Source organism: Vigna unguiculata, chromosome 11, assembly GCF_004118075.2.
Source record: "Vigna unguiculata cultivar IT97K-499-35 chromosome 11, ASM411807v1, whole genome shotgun sequence".
Taxonomy (NCBI): Eukaryota; Viridiplantae; Streptophyta; class Magnoliopsida; order Fabales; family Fabaceae; genus Vigna; species Vigna unguiculata.
In genome coordinates, this window is record NC_040289.1 from 6,434,197 (window position 1) to 6,454,853 (window position 20,657).

Consider the following 20,657-nt stretch of genomic DNA (forward strand, 5'->3'; position numbering starts at 1 on the left):
GAGAGCTTTCAAGAGCTAAAGAGGAGATTGACGAGTGCTCCTATATTGGTAATTCCGGATGTGGGGAAACCGTTTGAAGTCTACTGCGACGCGTCTCATCTGGGACTTGGTTGCGTCTTGATGCAAGAAAAGAAGGCAGTGGCGTATGCTTCACGACAGCTTAAGGTGCATGAGCGTAATTACCCCACTCATGACCTTGAGTTGGCAGCGATAGTATTTGCCTTGAAGATCTGGAGGCACTATCTGTATGGTGCTCAGTTTCGGGTGTTTAGCGACCACAAGAGTTTGAAGTACTTGTTTGATCAGAAGGAGCTGAACATGAGGCAGAGGAGGTAGATGGAGTTCCTAGAGGACTATGACTTCGAGCTCCTATATCACCCGGGAAAGGCAAATGTGGTGGCAGATGCTCTGAGTAGGAAGACGGTACATACGGTACACCTTATGATTAAAGAGGTGGAACTACTAGAGAAGTTCAGAGACATGAGGATACAGGTGGAGTTGGGGTCTGAGTCCATTAGGTGTAGTACCCTTACTATATCTAGTGACTTTTTGGACTCGATCAGAGAGAGGCAGTTATTGGATGCCAGTCTGAACAGAGTTAGAGAACAGCTTGGATCAGAGGAAGCCAAAGACTTTGCCGTGAGTGATGATGACATACTGAGGTTTTGAGGCAGAGTATGTATACCTGATGATGCAGAGGTGAGAAAGCTGATCCTTGAGGAAGGACACAAAAGTCGTCTTAGCTTGCATCCTGGCATGACTAAGATGTACCAGGACCTCAAGGAGACTTTCTGGTGGCAGGGGATGAAGAAAGATGTGGCTCAGTTTGTATCAGCTTGTTTAACGTGTCAGAAGGCAAAGGTGGAGCACTAGAGACCCGGTGGAGTTTTACAGCCTTTAGAGATACCAGTGTGGAAATGGGATAGCATCTCCATGGACTTCGTGACTTATCTTCCGCGGACCTTTAGAGGACATGACACCATCTGGGTGATAGTAGATCGACTGACCAAGAGTGCACACTTTTTGGCGATGAACTTGAGGATGTCCATGGCCAAGTTGGCCCAACTGTACGTCAAAGAGATTGTGAGGTTGCATGGAGTACCTTCGAGCATAGTCTCCGACAGAGACCCACGGTTTACATCCCGGTTTTGGCAAACCTTACAGGAGGCTTTGGGAACCAAGTTGACTATGAGCTCAGCTTATCACCCTCAGACCGATGGCCAGTCTGAGAGAACGATCTAGTCGTTAGAGGATTTGTTGAGAACTTGCATATTGGATCATCTGGGTGCTTGGGACGAGGTATTGCCTTTGATTGAGTTTACCTACAACAACAGTTTTCATGCGAGCATTGGCATGGCGCCATACGAGGCTCTTTATGGCAGGAGGTGTAGGACTCCTCTTTGCTGGTATCATGATGGAGAAGCAGTGTTGGTTGGACCAGAGTTGTTAGAGCAGACCACCGAGAAGGTGAGGATGGTGAGAGATAGGATGTTGGCTTCTCAGAGTAGGCAGAAAGCCTATGCAGATCGTAGGTGGAGACCTTTGGAGTTTACAGCAGGAGATCATGTATTCTTAAGGGTGACTCGAACCACGGGCGTGGGAAGGGCTCTCCGCTCAAGGAAACTCTCTCCTAAATTCCTTGGCTCGTATCAGATCACGAGGAGGATTGGGCCAGTAGCTTATGAGATAGCTTTACCCCCGCAGTTGGCAAACCTACACCCAGTGTTCCACGTCTCGCAGCTGAGGAAGTATGTGTTTGACCCCGCTCATGTGCTAGAGACCGAAGATATACAGATCAGGGAAGACCTCACCGTGGAAGTACCACCCATCGCTCTTGAGGATAGTAAGGTTGAGGAACGTCGAGGAAAGACCGTCAATCTTGTCAAAGTCATCTGGGATCGGAGAACAGGTGACTCGACGTGGGAGTTAGAGGAGAACATGAGAAAATCACATCCACATCTGTTTACCTGGTGAGTCTTTATTTTCGAGGTCGAAAATTTTGTTGTTAGGGAGAATGTAAGGCCCCATTTCTTTTCTACCCTACAGTTAGTGGGCTGCCCTTGTAAGTGGGCCTAAAGTCGGCCCAACGTATAAAGTCCTTAGGTCTGCCCTAATTACACACTCGCTCTCACTCTCGCAGAAACGCAGCAGCCGTCACCTTTCCCTTCCGCACTAGAGCTCTGCTAGGGTTCCAACGTTCTTCAGATTCACGTTTAGCTTGACCATTGTTCTGCTCACGTAAGTACCCTTAACCCTTACCGCCACCGTTTTGTATAGCTTTCGCAGTAACAGTGGAGACTCTTTTATAACTCGTTTTACCCACTGTTCCAGTTGCGAATCGGGTTCTAGAGCAGCTGTGCTCCTTAGTTCTGTGCCGAAAGACCTGTGCCGAAAGACCTGTGCGGACCCATTTCCAGGTACGGGAAGTTAGGGTTTGAGCTAGGTTGTTTGTTTCCTGTCGTTCCTTGAGTTTGCGAACTGTTTGTATGGATTAAATCGTTGTTCTGGATGTGTGGGCTGTTTTGTGTGTTTGGTTGGGCGAGATGATGAATCTGTTGCAGGTGAATCTAGGGCGAGAACTGATAATCTCGCCCAGGCGAGTCGGATTCGCCTAAGCGAGCCTGACGAAGGCTCGCCTAAACCCCTTTGCGCGAAAGGTCGCCCAAGCGACCTGCTCGAACTTTTGAGCGAGTGAACATCTCGCCCAGGCGAGAGGGATCTCGCCTAAGCGAGATCCCGTGATGTTCCCTGAGTGCTCCATCGAACCCTCGCCTAGGCGAAGGGGGGGCTCGCCTGAGCGAGCACGTCTCGCCTGAGCGAAACCCTTCAGCCTGAGCGAGGGGTTGGGCGAGGCAGTACGCTGTTTGGGTGCTTGTTTATTCTTGGATGATTGATATTGGCTTCAGTGTGAATTGTATGATGAGAAACCTGTATATAATGGAATATTATGTGTACTTGGCATGAATTATGAATTGTGTATGACGGGTTGGATATGAAATTGGCACGTGAAATGAATGAGTGGTGTGGAACTAAAGGAACATGTTATCGATATGAGGTGAGGCTCTATACTCATGGGGAAGTGGTGATAAAAGGTATGGATTCAACATGCGATACGAATGAGGTGCTATTTTGTGAGATTGACGTGGGATTGTGAGCATGATTGCTATTCTCTTATTGTGGATATATGCTTGTTGGGTTTGTGTCAGTGCGTAAGTCCTTGGGGATCTCTAGGTGAGATTCCCAGGGCTGCGCTTCGGTGGTCGGGACGTAATTCCATGACCCTTGTTAGTGGGTGTTCATGGTGGTGCCCCATCTGTATAACTAGGTAAGGATTCAAGGTAAGGACTATATCCTGACACTCTAAGGGGCCAGTTAGTCTCACTTAGAGCGGACTGACTCCTGTGGTGAGAGTAGTAGGAGGCCTGAAATTCATTAAGGGCTAACCTTGTGGTGAGGGAGTTTTGATTCATCATAACACTTGTATTTCATAGCTCAGGATCGAGCAGCTCAGGGTCGAGCAGAGGTATCCACCACAAGTGCAAGCATCTGCTGAATCCGACCAAGTTATACGTATCCGGATGAGTCGAGTCGAGTCGTAGTGTATTGAATGAAGAGTCATAACATGTTTGGTTGTTATATGGTTATGAGATGATGAAAATATATTTGACTGTATGATGAATATGTGTTGGCTCTAGCTTACCCGTTTTGTTGCATGGTTGTGTTGTATGTGGTTGTTCTTCCTTGCGATGATCATCAACTTGGTTGATGGGAGCAGATGGGCGAGGTTCTCGTGGTCAACAAGGGAATGACGATTCCGCTACCTAGCCATCTGGGCTATATCTTACACTTCTTTCAGTCATGTTTTCTTTAGGGCTATGGCCCCTGTGTTCGTGGTTATTAGTTTGTAAACTTTTAGTTAAACAGTTATTCTGCTTTTGTTGGCATCATGGTGTGCCCGGTTGTTTTGTAGGGGTGATGTTGGAAATCCCAAGATTGCGTTGTTATACTATCTTATGTGTGGCGTTTTCTTTAATTGCGTTTATAAATTAAATGGGACGTTACAACTACTTTTTTAAAAGTTTTAATTGCATTATAATTTTTGAGAAAATATCTTAATTAGGTTATTTAAAAAAAAATATTAACTGCATTAACGACATGTCACATGTCAATCTATAATTTTTTAATTTTTTTTTTTGGAAAAAATTTTGTTGTCGTTTGTCATGTCCCTGATGTGACACGTGGCTAACACAGTTAGTACCACTTAGTAAGGCAATGTTACATGTCAGTGTCACTGCCAAGTGTCATTATGTTGATTTTGATTTAGTCTTGTATATGTCTTTTTTATTTAATCTCTTTGATTCAATTTAGTCTCAATATTTTTCAAAATAGAATTGTCTCTTTCTAATTAGAGACCAAATTCATTATTATATAAATATTATACTAATATTGTTTTTATTAAAAATGACTTTTTAATATATTATATTATTGTATATTATTAACCCATGTTTTGTTAATCATGATCTTTACCACTAAATTTTAATATAAATACCATTACTTAATTTTTGTAAAATTATTTATACTTATTTAGTTTTAATCTTATAAAAAATTCATGGATTAAAAAAACATATTTTGTTAATTCATGTTTTTATAAGATTAAAATTAATTAACTATAAATATTTTTACAAAATTAAGTACTGATATTTATATTAAAATTAAAATTTAGTGGTAAAGGTTATGATGTGTGTTGCACCGATACTTCAATTTGATTTACGTATCTATGTTCGACACTTATCCGTGTCTGATACTTGATGATATCTTACTAATACTTATCAATAAAGAATCTAGTCTATAAATCAGTAGTACTTTTATGATAATAATAATTTATAAATTTTTTATGTTGACAACTTTAATATATAGGATTTTAATTTATATTTATATAATAACAATCATATATTTATGATGTTTTTAATATTTATTTTACACTTTTTAATATACATATATAACGTATTATCATATTATATTGTATATTTTTATAATAAACGTATCAACATATCAGATATGTCTTGGATCTGATACATGTATTGTATCTGTACATCATAGGTCATGATTAATAAAACATAGTTAACAATTAAGAAAAATGTAATATTTTAAAACGTCATTTTTAATAAAAAAATATCATTATATCATTTATACAAATAATAAATTTGGTCTCAATTTGAAAAAACACAATATTGCTCTATTTTGAAGAAAGAATATATATATATATATATATATATATATATATATATATATATATATATATATATATTAAAAATAGGGTTAAGTATATTTTTAGTCCCTATACTTTGACCCAAAATTGGAATTCGTCCCTGGTCGAAACTTTGATAAATTTTGGTCCCTAAACGTTAAAAATGAATAAATATAGTCCTTTTAACCCAATTTTGTTATTTTTTTTTTAGGTTTCGAACGCATTTTTAGTAAATATTGAGTCGAGAATGTGTCAAAAATGGCGTAAAAAACTCCAATATTAACATGAAATACATTTGACATGTTGAAAAAAGTCAACGTAATTGGCTTAAAAGGACTATATTCATTAATTTTTAAAGTTTAGTGACCAAAATTTATCAAAGTTTCGATCAGGAACGAATTCTAATCTTTAACCAAAGTTCAAGAACTAAATACATACTTAACCCTTAAAAATACGTATGTATCACATTTATATTTAAACTAGTATTATATAATCCGATTAGAATTTATAATCAGTAAAAGAGAAGTAAACGAGTTAAAATTTTCTTTTAAAAAATTATATTAATTTTTATCCTTTGAGTTTTATATAAAACAGCTTTATTTGATTATGTCAAACATGAGATACAATAATGAAATATGTTATTTGGTATAAAGACGAGAGAATATTTTATGTAATCCTTATGAAATATTATTTCCTTAATTTTTCTTTTCTCAAAATTTGAAATTACAACTTTTATCTTGAACATTTTTTTAAAATAGGTAAACTATAATTATTTTTCAAATCTTAAAATGATTTTAAAGATATCAAAATTTAAAATGACATTACAAGAACTAGTCTATTTATCCTTGTTCAATGTTGCTAACAAAAATCCTACTATAAAAATTAGAATAAAAATAATATTTTTAATTTGATAATGACAAAGAATAAGTATTTTTCTTTTACAAAGAGAAAAATAAAATTCTCTTATTTTATAAAAATTAAAAATATATTTAATCCAATTAGTGTTTTATCACATGCAATATGGCCGTACCTAAAATATTTACACATATAATTATAATTTATAGTAAATAAATTTATTTAAATATGTAAACTGTTGTAAGCAAAAGATAAAAGATAAATATTTTTAAAGATATAGATTGTAATATCAGTTTTATGATATATCATACTTTGATAAGATTAATTTTAACTGTTTTATATCCTTGAAAACATTAAATTGAAGTAAAAAAAATGATTTAAATATTCATATATTTTTTCGTAAGTCTAATTTTTGTTATATTTTTAAATTAAGGAATTTAGTTTGAAAATATTCAGTCATTTATCTTTATTTATAAATATGGAGTATCTTTTACTAGAAAAGAGCATCACATTATGATCACTATTCTTATGATTTTCAAGAGTGAATCATAAAGATTAAGATTCTTGAAAATGATTAAAATCTACTTTATTCCTTAATTATAGGTGTTTTTGATAATGTTTATATGAAATCGTCAGAAGTAAAAACGATAAAATCATATATTCTTGCAAAAATATAACTACTTATCATATTAATTAAATACAAAATCAAGAAAAATATAATAAACATATGATTAAAAAATCTCTTATAATTTAGATATATACTATTAGTTTAGTTTTTACAGTAATTACGTGGAATAAATATATGTTTTATATAATTAAAATCTATATAAATACTTTTAATTGTAAAGATCATATTATAATTAAAATGTGTAATGAATAAATATTGTTACTGAACAGATTATCTACTAAGTTTCTTGAAATATTGTGAAACACTTTCTGTTTTTAATTATTGATAACACTTTTGAAAATATTAAATATTTAACTAAAGCTGTTAAAAAAAGAAGTTAACAAACCATTTATATTCAGTTATGACTGTATAGTACATAATATATATCAAACGAGCGTTGATTATATTTGAATTCGGAAAACAAAAAATTAAATACATATTTTTTAAAAAAAATCAATTTAAGATAAGATATATATTATTTCAAGATAACAGGCAACGGGATTCATGTTTAAATTTTAAATAAATATATATCATTTTATTTTTATTTTCATATCTCATATTCTTCACATCTTATCTTTCACTTATTCAATCCAAAAAAAATTTAAATGTACATACATATATATATAGGTAAACATATTTGTATGCATAACACATTCAGTATCAGAATTCACCGTGTGCAAAAATTTTCGTGTTCTACGCTTTGTTCTACGGAGAAAAAAAAGAAGCTTCCATTGGAAGAAGAAGATGAGAATGAAGAGGAAGAGAAGCAGTGAAAGTGGCGAAAGAAAGGAAGAAGATAGACTCAGTGATTTACCAGATGAAGTTCTTCAGCACATAATGGGGTTTTTGCCCACAAAACAAGCTATTCAAAGTTGCGTGTTATCTAAACGATGGAAGAATCTTTGGAAAGGCCTCACCACTCTAACATTTACATCTTTCAATGGAATTCGCAAATACAATAGATATGTCTCTCATGCCCTCTCTAATCGAGATGATTCTATTCCCCTTCACAACATGCATGTCAAAGTGTTCAATTCCACTACACCAAAAGTCCTCAACAACGCCCTCAAATATGCTTCACAACACCATCTTCAGAAGCTGACACTGGTTATGGATTTCAAGTTCAAAAAAATACCCAATTCTTTCATTCCCATTGTCATCAATTGCAAATCCCTAACCTTTCTTAACCTTCACGCCAATTTCTCTCGTGTCCCCTTGACACTCCCCGCATCTCTTTCGCTACCATCTTTGAAAACCTTGCTTCTCTCCAATGTCATTTTCACACCAAGAGATGATGATAACTACATTGAACCCTTCTCGGAGTGCACTTCTTTGACCACTTTGGTCCTTGAATATTCCACGCATAGCCATTCAACACAAACTCTTTGTATATCAAATCCTAGCCTTTCTGTTTTGACTATGGAAAACATATTCTATTGGGATACTTTTGAACCTAAAATTGTGCTTTCTGTTCCTAAACTCACCTCGATCACACTCGGGAATATTCACTTTTTAATGTCCTATAAATTCTCCTGCACTTGCACTTGCGATCTCCCTCTCCTAAACGAAGTGAAAATCAACAATAATATTCATATAGAGTCTTCCATCGTCCTAAGTTGGTTACGAATGTTCTCTAACGCAAGAACATTGACGATTTCCAGTCGTACCCTAAATTCACTTTTATTGGTAAGATATATATATTTTTTTCTTTCATTGTTATTGAATCTTACATTTTAAAATATTTTTGCTAAACTTTTTTTAATTTTCTCTCTAATCATGCAGGATTTACATCTGGATACATTGAAAGTTCAACCTCCTCACCTTGCTAAATTGGAATCATTCAACATTGAAATGGATTCTAGAATTATGATATCTGAAGATGAATTAAACATGGTAGTGAATTCTTTAGTGCGAAATTATCAAACAACAAATGTTAATGTGATAAAGTGCTGAGAGTTATGTTCTTGTCCTCGTGGTGCTCTCTTTGTAGTTTTACATTGTAATTGTCTTGTGTTGTGTGTAGTGTTTTGTTAATTGTCTTCGAAAGATGATAAATTTTAAAAAATCATCTGTATGGAGGATGATGCATTTGAAATATATTCGTACTTAAGTTTTCTGGTGCAATTTTTTGTTGTTGTTAATTATTCATATTTATAAACAAATAAATAAATAGATATTTAATTGAAAAAATGTAAAGTTCGTGGACTTAATGTACAGAAAAAGTTTAATAAAAAACTCGATTACAAATATTCAAGTTTTTCAAGAATTAATTAAACTTTTTTTCAGTTGCCTATTTCTTAGAATCTTTATTGTATAGAGGTGCAAAATTTTAAACACATGAAATATGTGAAAGATGCAGAAACAGAAAGTAAATGTAGTATTTCAACAACAAAAATATAGAAACAAATTTGTAGGTAAGTTTTGAAATATAACTATAAAAATATGACTGTGAATTTGAAATCTGAATTTGTGGAAGAAATCCCTTTTCTAATGGTAATTTTCTAATCATTTGTCAATTAACCTACTGTAATATTCGGAATCTGAATTTCTAAAACTAATAATGTAATTACATATGTGGTCCTAATTTAGGATAATTCTGGTTTTTATTTTTCAAAATTTAAAACTTTTACTTTGGCGAAAATAAAGACACTATTATTTCATAAATACTAATTTTGACGAACTAAAAAAGAATTTTTAAAACTAATTTTTCTAAGTTAAATTTAATGTTTAGATAGTAAAATCGCAATTTATTAAATTTAAAGACTATAAAATGATTTTTTTAATTAGAGGAACTTATTTCAAATATTAGAGACTAAAATTATATTCAATTATATTTTATTTATTGTATGTGAGTAATTTAAAATTACTTCATGAGTATATAATTAAATAAAACGTATATTACGTTCATGAGTATATTATAATTCAATAAAACGTATTTAATACGATACGAGTGTATTCATGTATAAATATGTATTATAAAATGAAATAAAGTTGGCTCAGCACCGTTCTGAATCACAAAAATAAAAGAAATTTTCTTATGAATCTAACAAAAGTTAATTCCGTTTGAAATTTAGCGATTCCAATCGATATAATAATAACTCATTTAAAAGAATTAAAGAAACAGAAATAATGTTAGATTACAATTTTAATTCTTTAATTTATTAAATATTACATTAAGTAATCTATAATACAATTTCAAATTTTCATATTATGTAATCCACAAATATATTTCAAAATCCAAATAATATTATACAAATTAAAATATTATATATCGTAATATATTTTCAGATTAAGCGATTCAGAAACATACTATAAATCATATAATTTTAGATTATACAATTTAAAATATTCTTTAAAATCCAAAATACATTATGAGATCCAAAATATATTTCAAATTATACATCCATTCTGCATTTTAGATTTAAAAATATATTATGAATTATACTATCAATAATAAAATTTTAAATTATATAATCCATGATACACTACTAAATTATATCCAGAAAAGCATTTATCTATTCCATATCACATAATCCAGGATAAGATTTCGTATTTTAGAATCCAAAATATTTGAAACATGTAAATAATTTGAACTCTTCAATAAGGATAATTTATAAAATATACTTTATTTTATGAAATCAAGAAAATCAAATGAAATTGATTGACATTCTTTATCAGAATAAAATATAATGTTACTTGTAATTGAAAATCAGTCCTTCAAAATCCTCAATATTTCACTGTTATCCTTTTGTGAATGTCTCATTCCATCAGTTTCCTTAACACTTATCAATGGATGAAGATGGATGAGCCAATAATTGGTGTAACAATCAAAGCCACAACAACTTCACTTACATTGTTGTGAAGAAAAAATTTCCCAGTTTCTGGAACCAACCATTCAAACAAGTGACAAGTCCCTTATCACTGAGTTTCCTCAAATACATCATCATCTTGATGTAGCACTGGACTGTTCTTCATGTGTGCAAGGCTTGCTTGGTTACTTCCATCAACCAATGAAGACCTAACTACCTGCAAATAAACAATTTCTTATCTTCATGAATCCTATATTTGTGTATAACATAGTAAACTAAAATTTAGAAATAGTTTCCTAAGATAGTTTTTTTTTTAAGAGTATAGAAAACATGAGAAACAAACATTCTCTACTCTAACTTTCTGGAAAAACTAAAAATTTACTAACTGCCATTACAGTAATCTGGTTTCTTATAACTGAAATTTAAGATCAATTTGGTTAAAACCAAGTATTAGTAATATATGAAATGAAAACTAGGACACATGAACTTTATAGATACATTACTAAATAGGAAGAGAGAACATGAGAGGATACAGTATCCTCCAAAAGAAGCCACGTAGTGGAAGGAAAACAAATTGTAAAACCACCCACATATTTAGGATCAGAGGATTTACTACACCTAATAAAAGAAATATTAACAGTTTCTACTATTACCTAAAATTTATAGAAAATTACAATTCTTTTTGTGAATCTCAGTTTTCAGTTAGTGAAATCACTATATCCCAATAAATTTTAACCAATAGCAGATCTAATAAAGTGAACTTTAAACTTATAAGATTTGCTTACACTTATATACTAAAATCTAATTGTATTTTAATCGATATGGGATCTCTGACAGTAGGGAAAGTGTATTAGTTGTACTGTTAAAAGTTAAAGATATGTTTAAACTAACTTCTCCATAAACATTCTAGGAGAAAAACATAAGATATAATATATCAGTTTCTCCAAAAGCTAAAATTAGCTTATATACAAATTAATAATAATAATTTAAAGAAGTTATATGAGAGAACTTCGACAACATTGATCAATAAGAAGATATCTGGTGGTTCGACCTGCTGACCTACTGATCTTCAAACATCATTTCTTCCTCAAGCATCCCTACACCAATGTCTCCTATAGATGGGCTTTTCATTGTCCTAAACAAAGGTATTCGGTACACTTGTAGCCCTAACCCTTTATATGTTAGTACTTCATCAGGATTGAGTATCTTCTTTCTATTTCTTTCTGGATTCTATGTCTACAAGTGAAGTCATGCTAGTCCGTGTTGCAATCAAGAAATGTTAGATGAAAAGAAATGGCTTCTTAACAAGTCAATGGCCCTTTGGAATTGGTTTACTTACCTCCCACAAAACACTAGCGTTGGTTGCCAGAGTGTATACCATGAAGGCTGGTACATATGGCAAGATTTATTAGTACGATACCCAAATCTTTGGCTTCAACTATAGGGACACCTCTCTTCTTGCCAAGATTACTTTTCTGCATCTATTTCTAACAATGGTTGTCATCTTCCATTGGTCACTTCACCAACAAGGCATTAAGAATGCCTCCTTACATGGACATCTAGAGCATTGGAACCGATATTTGCAGTTGTGAGTGGTCCGATAGTACCTCAATAGCAGGAAGGTAATAGATTCAATAAATTTTGTTAGGATAAGCTTTGATACCATATTACAATGTGGATTTAGGTCTCAATCTTATAAAACTATCTTATAAGGTGGGAATTGCCCTCTTTTCTATTCTATTTTGACACTATCTCTTGTTGATGAAGGACTTGAGTTTTTCCTTTGATAGTATCTCTTCTTGATGCAGGACTTGAGTATTAACCAAAACCCCTCACGTCTAGCAGTACTGGCGTGGTACATGTATAAAATGGCAAGTGTCCGTTTTAATAGATCTAGGATAGGCTCTAATACCATCATACAAAATGGTTTTCTCCGCCTTATAAAACCATTTTGTAAAAGTATGCTACTGATGACATTCTCTGAATGTCTTGAAATAGTCTCATCATGCATGATTTGGTTGCTTTAGCCAACATTTCTCAAATCTGGTATGAGTTGTTGTGAGGCTTATCACTGTTTTTTCCCAACATTCTTCGTTGGCTTGTGCATTTATTTGGTAGTCTATGTTTATGACACTGTTATAACTAATAATGACTCTAATGGGATCCAATGGCTAAGTGTGTGTTTGATTTGCAATTTCAGGGGTGCCAAACATTAGTTTGCACATTCCACCGCACAAAATTAAAGTAATAACTGTAACGGATTGAAAAAAAAAATGCATGTCACGTTCAATTGAACAATAACCCAAAGTCAGTTCTGGACAAATTATCTAGGTCCCCTCAAGTACTTTCTAATTCCTTGGGGTTGGTCAATCAAAAATTGATATTGTCATTTCAAAGAAAAGTATGCATTGGACATCCTCAATGAAATTGGTATGCTCGACCGTCATCCAAGTGACATTCTTATGAATCCCATTGTGAAGCTCCTTCCAACTGGAAGGAGCCACAATAAGGCGCAGGAACTAGTATAAAAACATAATCAGGAAGCAAGCACACATGCAGTTTATCATTTTAAGATACAAAAGAATATACAGCGTAAGATCTAATTTTGAAGTCAATAGCAGCATATAACAGGCTCAGATAATGCAACCTTTTCAATTTCTTCTAAAAGATACGTGTTCTCCTTTAAGTACTGTATTGCTTTGTCCCTTCCCTGTCCCAACCTGTTTCAAGACACCAATTGGATGGTTAACATTAAACCAAGCAAATTTACATATAAAAAGAACCCACCAACCATTTGGACAAAGAGAGGGAAATACAAGGTAAAGGGAGAGAAATAAGGGCATTGGAGAAAAACCAACTTTGTTTCACAAATCGATTAGCTTGCAAATAAATTTTATATTGCATATAATTGCACTGTTAAGTCCTTAATCTGGAGGACACACGCACAGAAAGAGCCGAGAGAACAATGAAAGAGATCACTCACTAAATAAAAAATAAGTGCTAAGATTCAGAAAGTAGAGACAGTACCGATGGTCTCCATAGCTGTACCAAGAGCCCTTCTTTGAGACAATATCCGTCATTTCTGCACAATCTAAAATGCAACCCTGCATTCAAAAGGAAGTGTTAAAATAATGATATAAACTAACAGGTCTAAATGCTTGTGTGCTGCAATACTCACCAGCTTACTGATTCCCTCTCCAAATATAATTTCAAATTCAGCTATTTTGTAAGGCCTTGACACCTACAACAACTTATCGAGTTAAGGACCTCCAGAACATAGTTTAAAATCAATGAAAAATACAGCATAATATTTGCTAAATTATAAAAAATACATCTCCAAATGTCTTGGTTTATCTTTAGAGTAATTTAGAGCAACTTAGATGAACTCAAGATTGATTCCATATTTTATTTTATTATATCACCTAATTTGAAATTAGGGGTTAGTGCTTTGTATAACAGTGATTGTATACCATATACACATGCTATATTTAAAATCTTATAATAGGGCACAAGGGAATGAATCTTGGATACAAAGAACAATTCGAAATCCCTAATTTGTAGTACCCTATATTTCCATATTTGCATGTAATAAATGTCCTCATTCAAAATATTTTTACCACACTCTGCCTTAAGCTGAAGGATACATGTCATACAAACCAGGCTTGTTAAAATATAGAAAGCACACGATCCCTTAAATGACTCACATGTCGACAAGTTGGTTACTACAGCTACCAGAGGCAGTTGTAGTTTCCCTAGACAAAACCTTTCTTACAAATCTACAGTCTAGCTTTATGTGTTCAGTACATTCATTGAAGATCTATTTTGACTCAATGTGGAGAGCAACTTGATTGTCACAAATAGGTTCAATATCTTCAATGTCTCCAAAGTGTAATTGTTGAGGGAATTGCCTAATCCATGTAATTTACCAAATACTTGCTATCAATAGTATGAGAACCACCAGTAAAGGAATTGGAACTGGGGAAGAGTATGGCATGGCCTCACAGGCAGGTACAGCGGCATGTTCAGACACCACGATCGATTATGGGTATCACTGGTATGTTTGAAGAGGTCACACAGCTCAGGCATCCTCGTGCTGAATTTCCTAGAAGACACGAAAGAAAGGCAAGTGGAACAAGATACAACCATTGAGAGAGACACAGGAGATAATGTAACAGACTCGAAAGTGTAACACAGCTGAGGAATCCTCGTTGAATTTCCTAAAGACATGAAAGGACAAGAGGAACAAGAACAACTATAAAAAGAGACTCAGGAGATAATGCAGCAGACTCAAAAGTGTCACACTGCTATCCAGTTTTTATACACTGTTAGAATAAATCTAGAATAAATTAGCGCAAGAAACAAAGAGACTGATAAATGATAGGAAAGAATGAAACAGAATTGCTTAACTTTGAAGAGTATAATAAATGTCAAGTTTCAACGGATTATGTTATGCAGCGCTACAAAAAATGAATATAAATGTTTTAAACAGAAAATTTCAAAATTTACAAATATTGTCGCTTACCTTGCTCTTTTGCACTCTTAAACGAACTTTAAGACCAATTTCTTCATCTCCTTTAACCTAAAAGAAATTGAAACCAGAATGATGAAAATGCACTGTGATGCTTCATTCAAACAACTTTGACATTACAGTCAAAAAGGTAATTTCAGTAAAACTGCTGATAGTTTGGAGTTGAGATGCCTCTGCGGAACAGTAAGGTTTAAGATAATATAAAGATTATGCTAGGACAGTGTTATTGAGCTTACAGACTTTATCTTCCCTATAGGACGAACTTCTAGCCGAAGTGACGCAAAGAACTTCAATGCAATTCCACCACTGGTCACTTCTGGATTTCCATAATAGACACCAATCTACCAAAAAGTAAATAAAAAAATGAATCATATTAAGAAAAACTAGAGATTTAAAAAGTCAAATATAAAAATTCAACTCCATTGATTGAGTAAGCAGTTGGATTTTACTGTAGTCCTAATGAAACATATGCGGTTATCCAAAAGGAAAGTTAGACTAATTAAGCACAAGTACCTTATATCTTATTTGATTCAAAAATACAAGAGTGCAACCAGCTTTAGATGCATTTCCAGACATCTTACGCAAAGCTTGGCTCATAAGACGAGCTTGTAATCCAATTTGTTGCATTCCAATCTCCCCCTGTGCATTTATATGAACAAATATAGTTAAAAAATGCACTCCTTAAATTATAACCAGGAGTACATGAAATCAAGAAGTAATTGTTTACTTCAATTTCAGCTCGTGGAGTGAGAGCTGAGACAGAATCCACACAAATGAGATCTATGGCACCAGATCTACACATTCGGTCTGCAACTGTAATATGGAAAGTTCAATCAATTCATAGACAACAAACAACACCCCGCTGTTGCAATATGGACAGCGCAAAGATTATGTTTTCCATTTGAACACAATCACATTAAAGGCAAATATATTACTCTCAAGAGCCATCTCTCCATGATCAGGTTGGCATACAATTAAATTTTCTACATCCACTCCTAATGCTTTAGAATATGCAGGATCAAAAGCATGCTCTGCATCAACAAGCATCGCATTGCCTCCTAACTTCTGCACATCATAAGAAAATAGCATATTGATCCAGAATTTTCTTTTATATCAAGTGATTCTTCATGATCAAGAATTAATGATTTGAAAAACTCCAGACAGATAAGTTACCTGCACTTCTGCAATAGCATGAAGAGCTAGGGTGGTTTTTCCACTACTTTCTGGTCCAAATATCTAGAAAAGATATAGCAAATAATATCAGCTTGACCCATGACAGAACAAATAAGTTATTAGTGTGTGCGAATGGGGAATTTTAAGAAGATTTGTATAGAGAATTTGAATTATTTCATGATAACATATGTTGTTTAATAAAGAATTTGAAATTCTAAAATCTTAGGAGTACTTTGAATTTCAAATTTCAGAAAAAAGTAAGAATCAAAATTTTTCAAATTTTCAAACTCATGTCTCTTCTGTTTGTACTCTCTCATCCACTTAGCTTCAGTCGAGGTGTCATCAACTCAGTTAAAACCAAGACACTATCAGTTTGTCCAAGATCAGGGTGTTGTTAATTCATCACCGTTTCTTCTAAAGCTAAAGTCAACCAAAGTTATTTTTTGTCTGACATTGTTTAGGTTATTTTATTGTCAATGTGGGTCAGTGATATTTCCCAATCAATGTTAGTTAGGGTTTCCATGGTCAATATAAATAGTATTTTTTTCAACTGATGTCAAACTCATTCTTTCCACTTGACTTCAGTGGCGATTATTTTCAATTGATGTCAGTAAAGGTTGTTCTTCAACCAACATCAGTCAAAGTTACTTTTTATCCAACCTAGATTGGGGTAAAGTCTCAAATGACAAGCATAATAAGTATTAGAGTTATGAGAAGACCTAATACCTTCATTTACTGAATTAGGTAGTTCTACTTCAGGAGCTAGAGATGGAAAGTTTGATGGAGTAGAAGATGAGTCTATAGGTGGAGTTTGGATGGGTTGGACATGGCTTCAAATAAAAAAAGGTTTAATCCCTATTTTTACCCCTCTTCCTAGAATACACTTTTACTGATTGTTTGCTTCTACTGATTACCTGTATACGTGGATGGGCGAGCGGGTGTTAAAATCCTATTTGTATCTTGCTGTCTAACACATACCCAAATTTAAATGAAATCCTAACCATGAGAATAAATATATATCTCATTCTTCCCAATCAATAAATGTAAATAGGTTATATGATCACAAAAAGAAATGAACAACAAGGAGATGTATAAAGACAATACCTCTACAATTCTTCCTTTAGGAAGACCACCACCTAAAGCACAGTCCAAGGTCAAGCAACCACTGGGAAAAGTTTCACTGCAAACATTTAAGATGAAATACAAAATCTGTCATGCCATTTGATTCACAGAAAATAGTGACAGGGTATATAAACTGTGTTTCTCAACAACTTAGGTGAGACAGAGAACATATATGTGGAAAAAATGCATACACCAAAGCTCCACCAGCACTGCCCAGTCTTGTAACACTTCCCTTTCCAAAGGAGCTGTTTATATCATTCATTGCTGCTTCCAATGCTTTTTGCTAGAATGGAAATTTATTGTCAAATTGAATACACTTAAAATTAGAAACATATCTCATCAACAATTGATAACTAAGGAGAAACCCTAGTAGAAGAATAAACTATTAATTTTCATCAGAATAGTAACCTAAAATCAATTTAGGCTTACATATGTTTTAAGTCCCAGTACAATTAGTAAGTTTTGGTTTTGGTTCCCAAAAAAAATTGTTTCTTTGTTTTTCATCCCTATAAAATTTGAAAGCACTGATTTTAGTTCTTATAAAATGTGAGTTTTAGTTTTTAGTCCCTATAAAATATTTTTTACTGATTTTCATCCCTCAAATTCCAAATTACCTTTTTTAATGGCTAATACTTATTTTAAAATAAATAAATAAATATCATTTATTTTATGAATCTTAAGAAATTCTTTTACGTGTAGGCTGCTAGCATTACTTCACTTGAAATGGTCCCTTAACCTTTTGTTTAAGAATAAGTAGTTAATTAGTGTCATAATACTAGTGATCAAAAGTAATGATTGTCAATTTTAGAGGGACTAAAAACAAAAAATTTCTTTTGCAGGGGCCAAAAATAAAACTTAATTATTTCACAGGGGCTAAAACCATATTTAAGTCATCAGTTTATAACAAATATGGAACCATATATCTTAAAACTGACATGCTAAATGAATCTAATGGACCAGTAAAGGAAACATTATACTTCCATGAATATTGAGATCAGGGAAAGTGCATAAAAGACGATGTGGTGAAATTTTCTATATCATTATGTCTATCGAAAAGGTGGTTTGAATATGATGTCAAACATATCTAGAAACAACAAAATATCATACAAACATCAACCAAGATAGAATAACTCCCATACATCATTCTTTTGGAGTACCATATCTCTTCTATTAAACAACAATTATTAATAAGCAGGAATTCATTGAACTCCTTCAAGCAATATTCCATAAACCCCACAAAAAGCATGATGAGATGACATTGGTCAATGACTATATGTTGCCTGCCAACACTAGACATGGCTATAATGTAGCTTAGGAGATAAAATTGTTGTTGTTATGAGGTTTCAGATAATTTGATTAGTTCTCTTAGCTTTTATTTCTTAAGCCTATTAACCGTAGACACAACCAACTAGACCAGCCACCACTGCTATCATCACCAACTTCCTAGTTTCCCGTGTCATCTACAAAAATGGAAGGCACAGAGGAGGCCAAGAAGGAATGAATGGAAGTGAAAGCAGGGTACATGACTAAATGAGCAAATAGAAGGAGGATGGTGTAAAACTGAACCCCATGGTGAAGACCAACTGAGATTATGGTATCTGTTGTTGATTTAAGAACAATATTAAGAAAATGATAAAATCACAAGATATATTTCACAAGTCAAAATTTTTTCTATGCAACGATATCAGAATTTCCAGATGCATACTACTCTACCCTTCTGTCAGAGGAAAATGAACACATGAACATACAAATTCATTTTACATAGCAGACTTTGAATTTGGTGTCATTACGGTTTAAAGAGAGAATGAGAAAAGATTTAGATTTCGTGTAAAATGAAATTTTAACCCCAAGTGTAACCGAGTACAATCAAGTATATGTAGCTAACTAATGTGTAAGAACCTAACCGAGTACAAACAAGCATACAAGCACTACAAACCTAACTTAGAAAAGAAAACTATATTTTTGCAGACTAACTATACTCTAATATAGCTCAATAGAGAATGTCACAAAATGCAAAAAAAAAAATAAAAAAACTTGTCTCAACACATTTTAGTAATTGTTGTTCCCGATCCCACATACATGGCTAGAGATTTTCAGAACTATATAAACAAAGTAATCAAAACCCCCACCAAATTCAAGTAAGCCCTAAGGCAATGTCTTATGAAATGTCTTTCAAAACCTATAATTTTGTTAGTCCAATTTCTCTATCTCAAGTTAAAGCAACACACCTACAGCATAACACCAAACACATATACAACAGGCACTGAACCAAGCACTTAGTAATGCAACTAGAAATAGTACAATAAACAAACAAATAAAAATCTCTTTCAGGGTCTGTATAAACAGACAATAAAAACCACAAAGAAAAAGTCCTAAAAAAGTGATCTTTTTATCTATAAGTAAAAGTACCAACAAGAGCACAAAGGCAACACTCACTTCAAAAGGGAAAGTGAAGCCTTCGTGAATGAAATATAACCAGAGCCCAGAAAAGCAAAAGTGTTCGTAACCAATAACAACAACAGCAAAATGAGGCATACCCTATCAATGAAACGAGGGTCGAAATCACCGGAGAGAGCACCATTGGGTCTGCCGTCAAGCTCGCATTGAATATTTACATGCTTGGAAGCGGTGACAGCACGAAATCTGAGAGGAAGAGGGAGCGACAGAGAAGAAAAGAGTGGTGCTTTGAGAATAACACTGTGGGGTTTCAGAGGGAACATCAAATCCATAATTGCTGGAACAAAACTGAAGATACACAATTTTTTCTGTTGTAACACAGATAACAGGGAAGACAAAAACCTGCACAAACAAAAATCTATATCTTCAGTTTCGTTGGTTGTTCAGTGTAAACATATAAACAAGGCAACAGAACACAAATTATGGAAACCAAATAATCATATAAGTGACACTTACAAATATTTATAATATAATATAATATCAACAAGTAAGTAATGCTCTAATATATTTTTAAGATTTCTAAAAAAGTTCTTTTATCTAATTTAAACTTATTGTATAAAAAAATCAATATTTTGAAGTTTGAAAACTAAAAGATGACGATTTATAGAAACTAAAGGGGAAATCCATTCATTTTATAAACTTAAAAATAATAAAATCAAAATTTACAAGAATGAAAAACGAAGAAAATTTACTGGTGCCCAAATAAAAAAAACGAAATTGAATATTAGAGTAAAATTATAGATGTTCTAAAATTAAAGAATTTAAAAAAAGAAAATAGGGGACTAAAATGTCAAATAG

At 33.2% G+C, this 20,657-nt stretch overlaps 1 protein-coding gene across 1 annotated transcript; it reads right to left on the minus strand.

Moving 5' to 3' along the window:
* Positions 1 to 10,440: 10,440 nt before the first annotated feature.
* On the minus strand, positions 10,441 to 20,277 carry LOC114168627 (DNA repair protein recA homolog 1, chloroplastic). Its single transcript, XM_028053514.1, has 13 exons — positions 19,940 to 20,277; positions 17,594 to 17,685; positions 17,385 to 17,460; positions 16,281 to 16,343; positions 16,043 to 16,172; positions 15,835 to 15,920; positions 15,621 to 15,746; positions 15,344 to 15,448; positions 15,102 to 15,158; positions 13,758 to 13,820; positions 13,607 to 13,683; positions 13,227 to 13,299; positions 10,441 to 10,796 (listed from the first exon to the last, which is right to left on the minus strand). The coding sequence occupies exons 1-13, from the start codon at positions 20,129 to 20,131 to the stop codon at positions 10,689 to 10,691; spliced, it is 1,248 nt and encodes a 415-aa protein (XP_027909315.1). The 5' UTR covers positions 20,132 to 20,277; the 3' UTR covers positions 10,441 to 10,688.
* Between the last annotated feature and the right edge of the window lie 380 nt (positions 20,278 to 20,657).

What these genes read in the sequence shown, in the direction of transcription:
- LOC114168627 (XM_028053514.1), bottom strand. Translation starts at nt 20,131, where the DNA reads ATGGATTTGATGTTCCCTCTGAAACCCCACAGTGTTATTCTCAAAGCA. An exon ending in CTCCACGAGCTGAAATTGAA is followed by an intron (nt 15,747 to 15,834) that starts GTAAACAATTAC and finishes ATAAATGCACAG; the next exon opens with GGGGAGATTGGAATGCAACA. An exon ending in TAAGAGTGCAAAAGAGCAAG is followed by an intron (nt 13,821 to 15,101) that starts GTAAGCGACAAT and finishes AAGTTGTTGTAG; the next exon opens with GTGTCAAGGCCTTACAAAAT.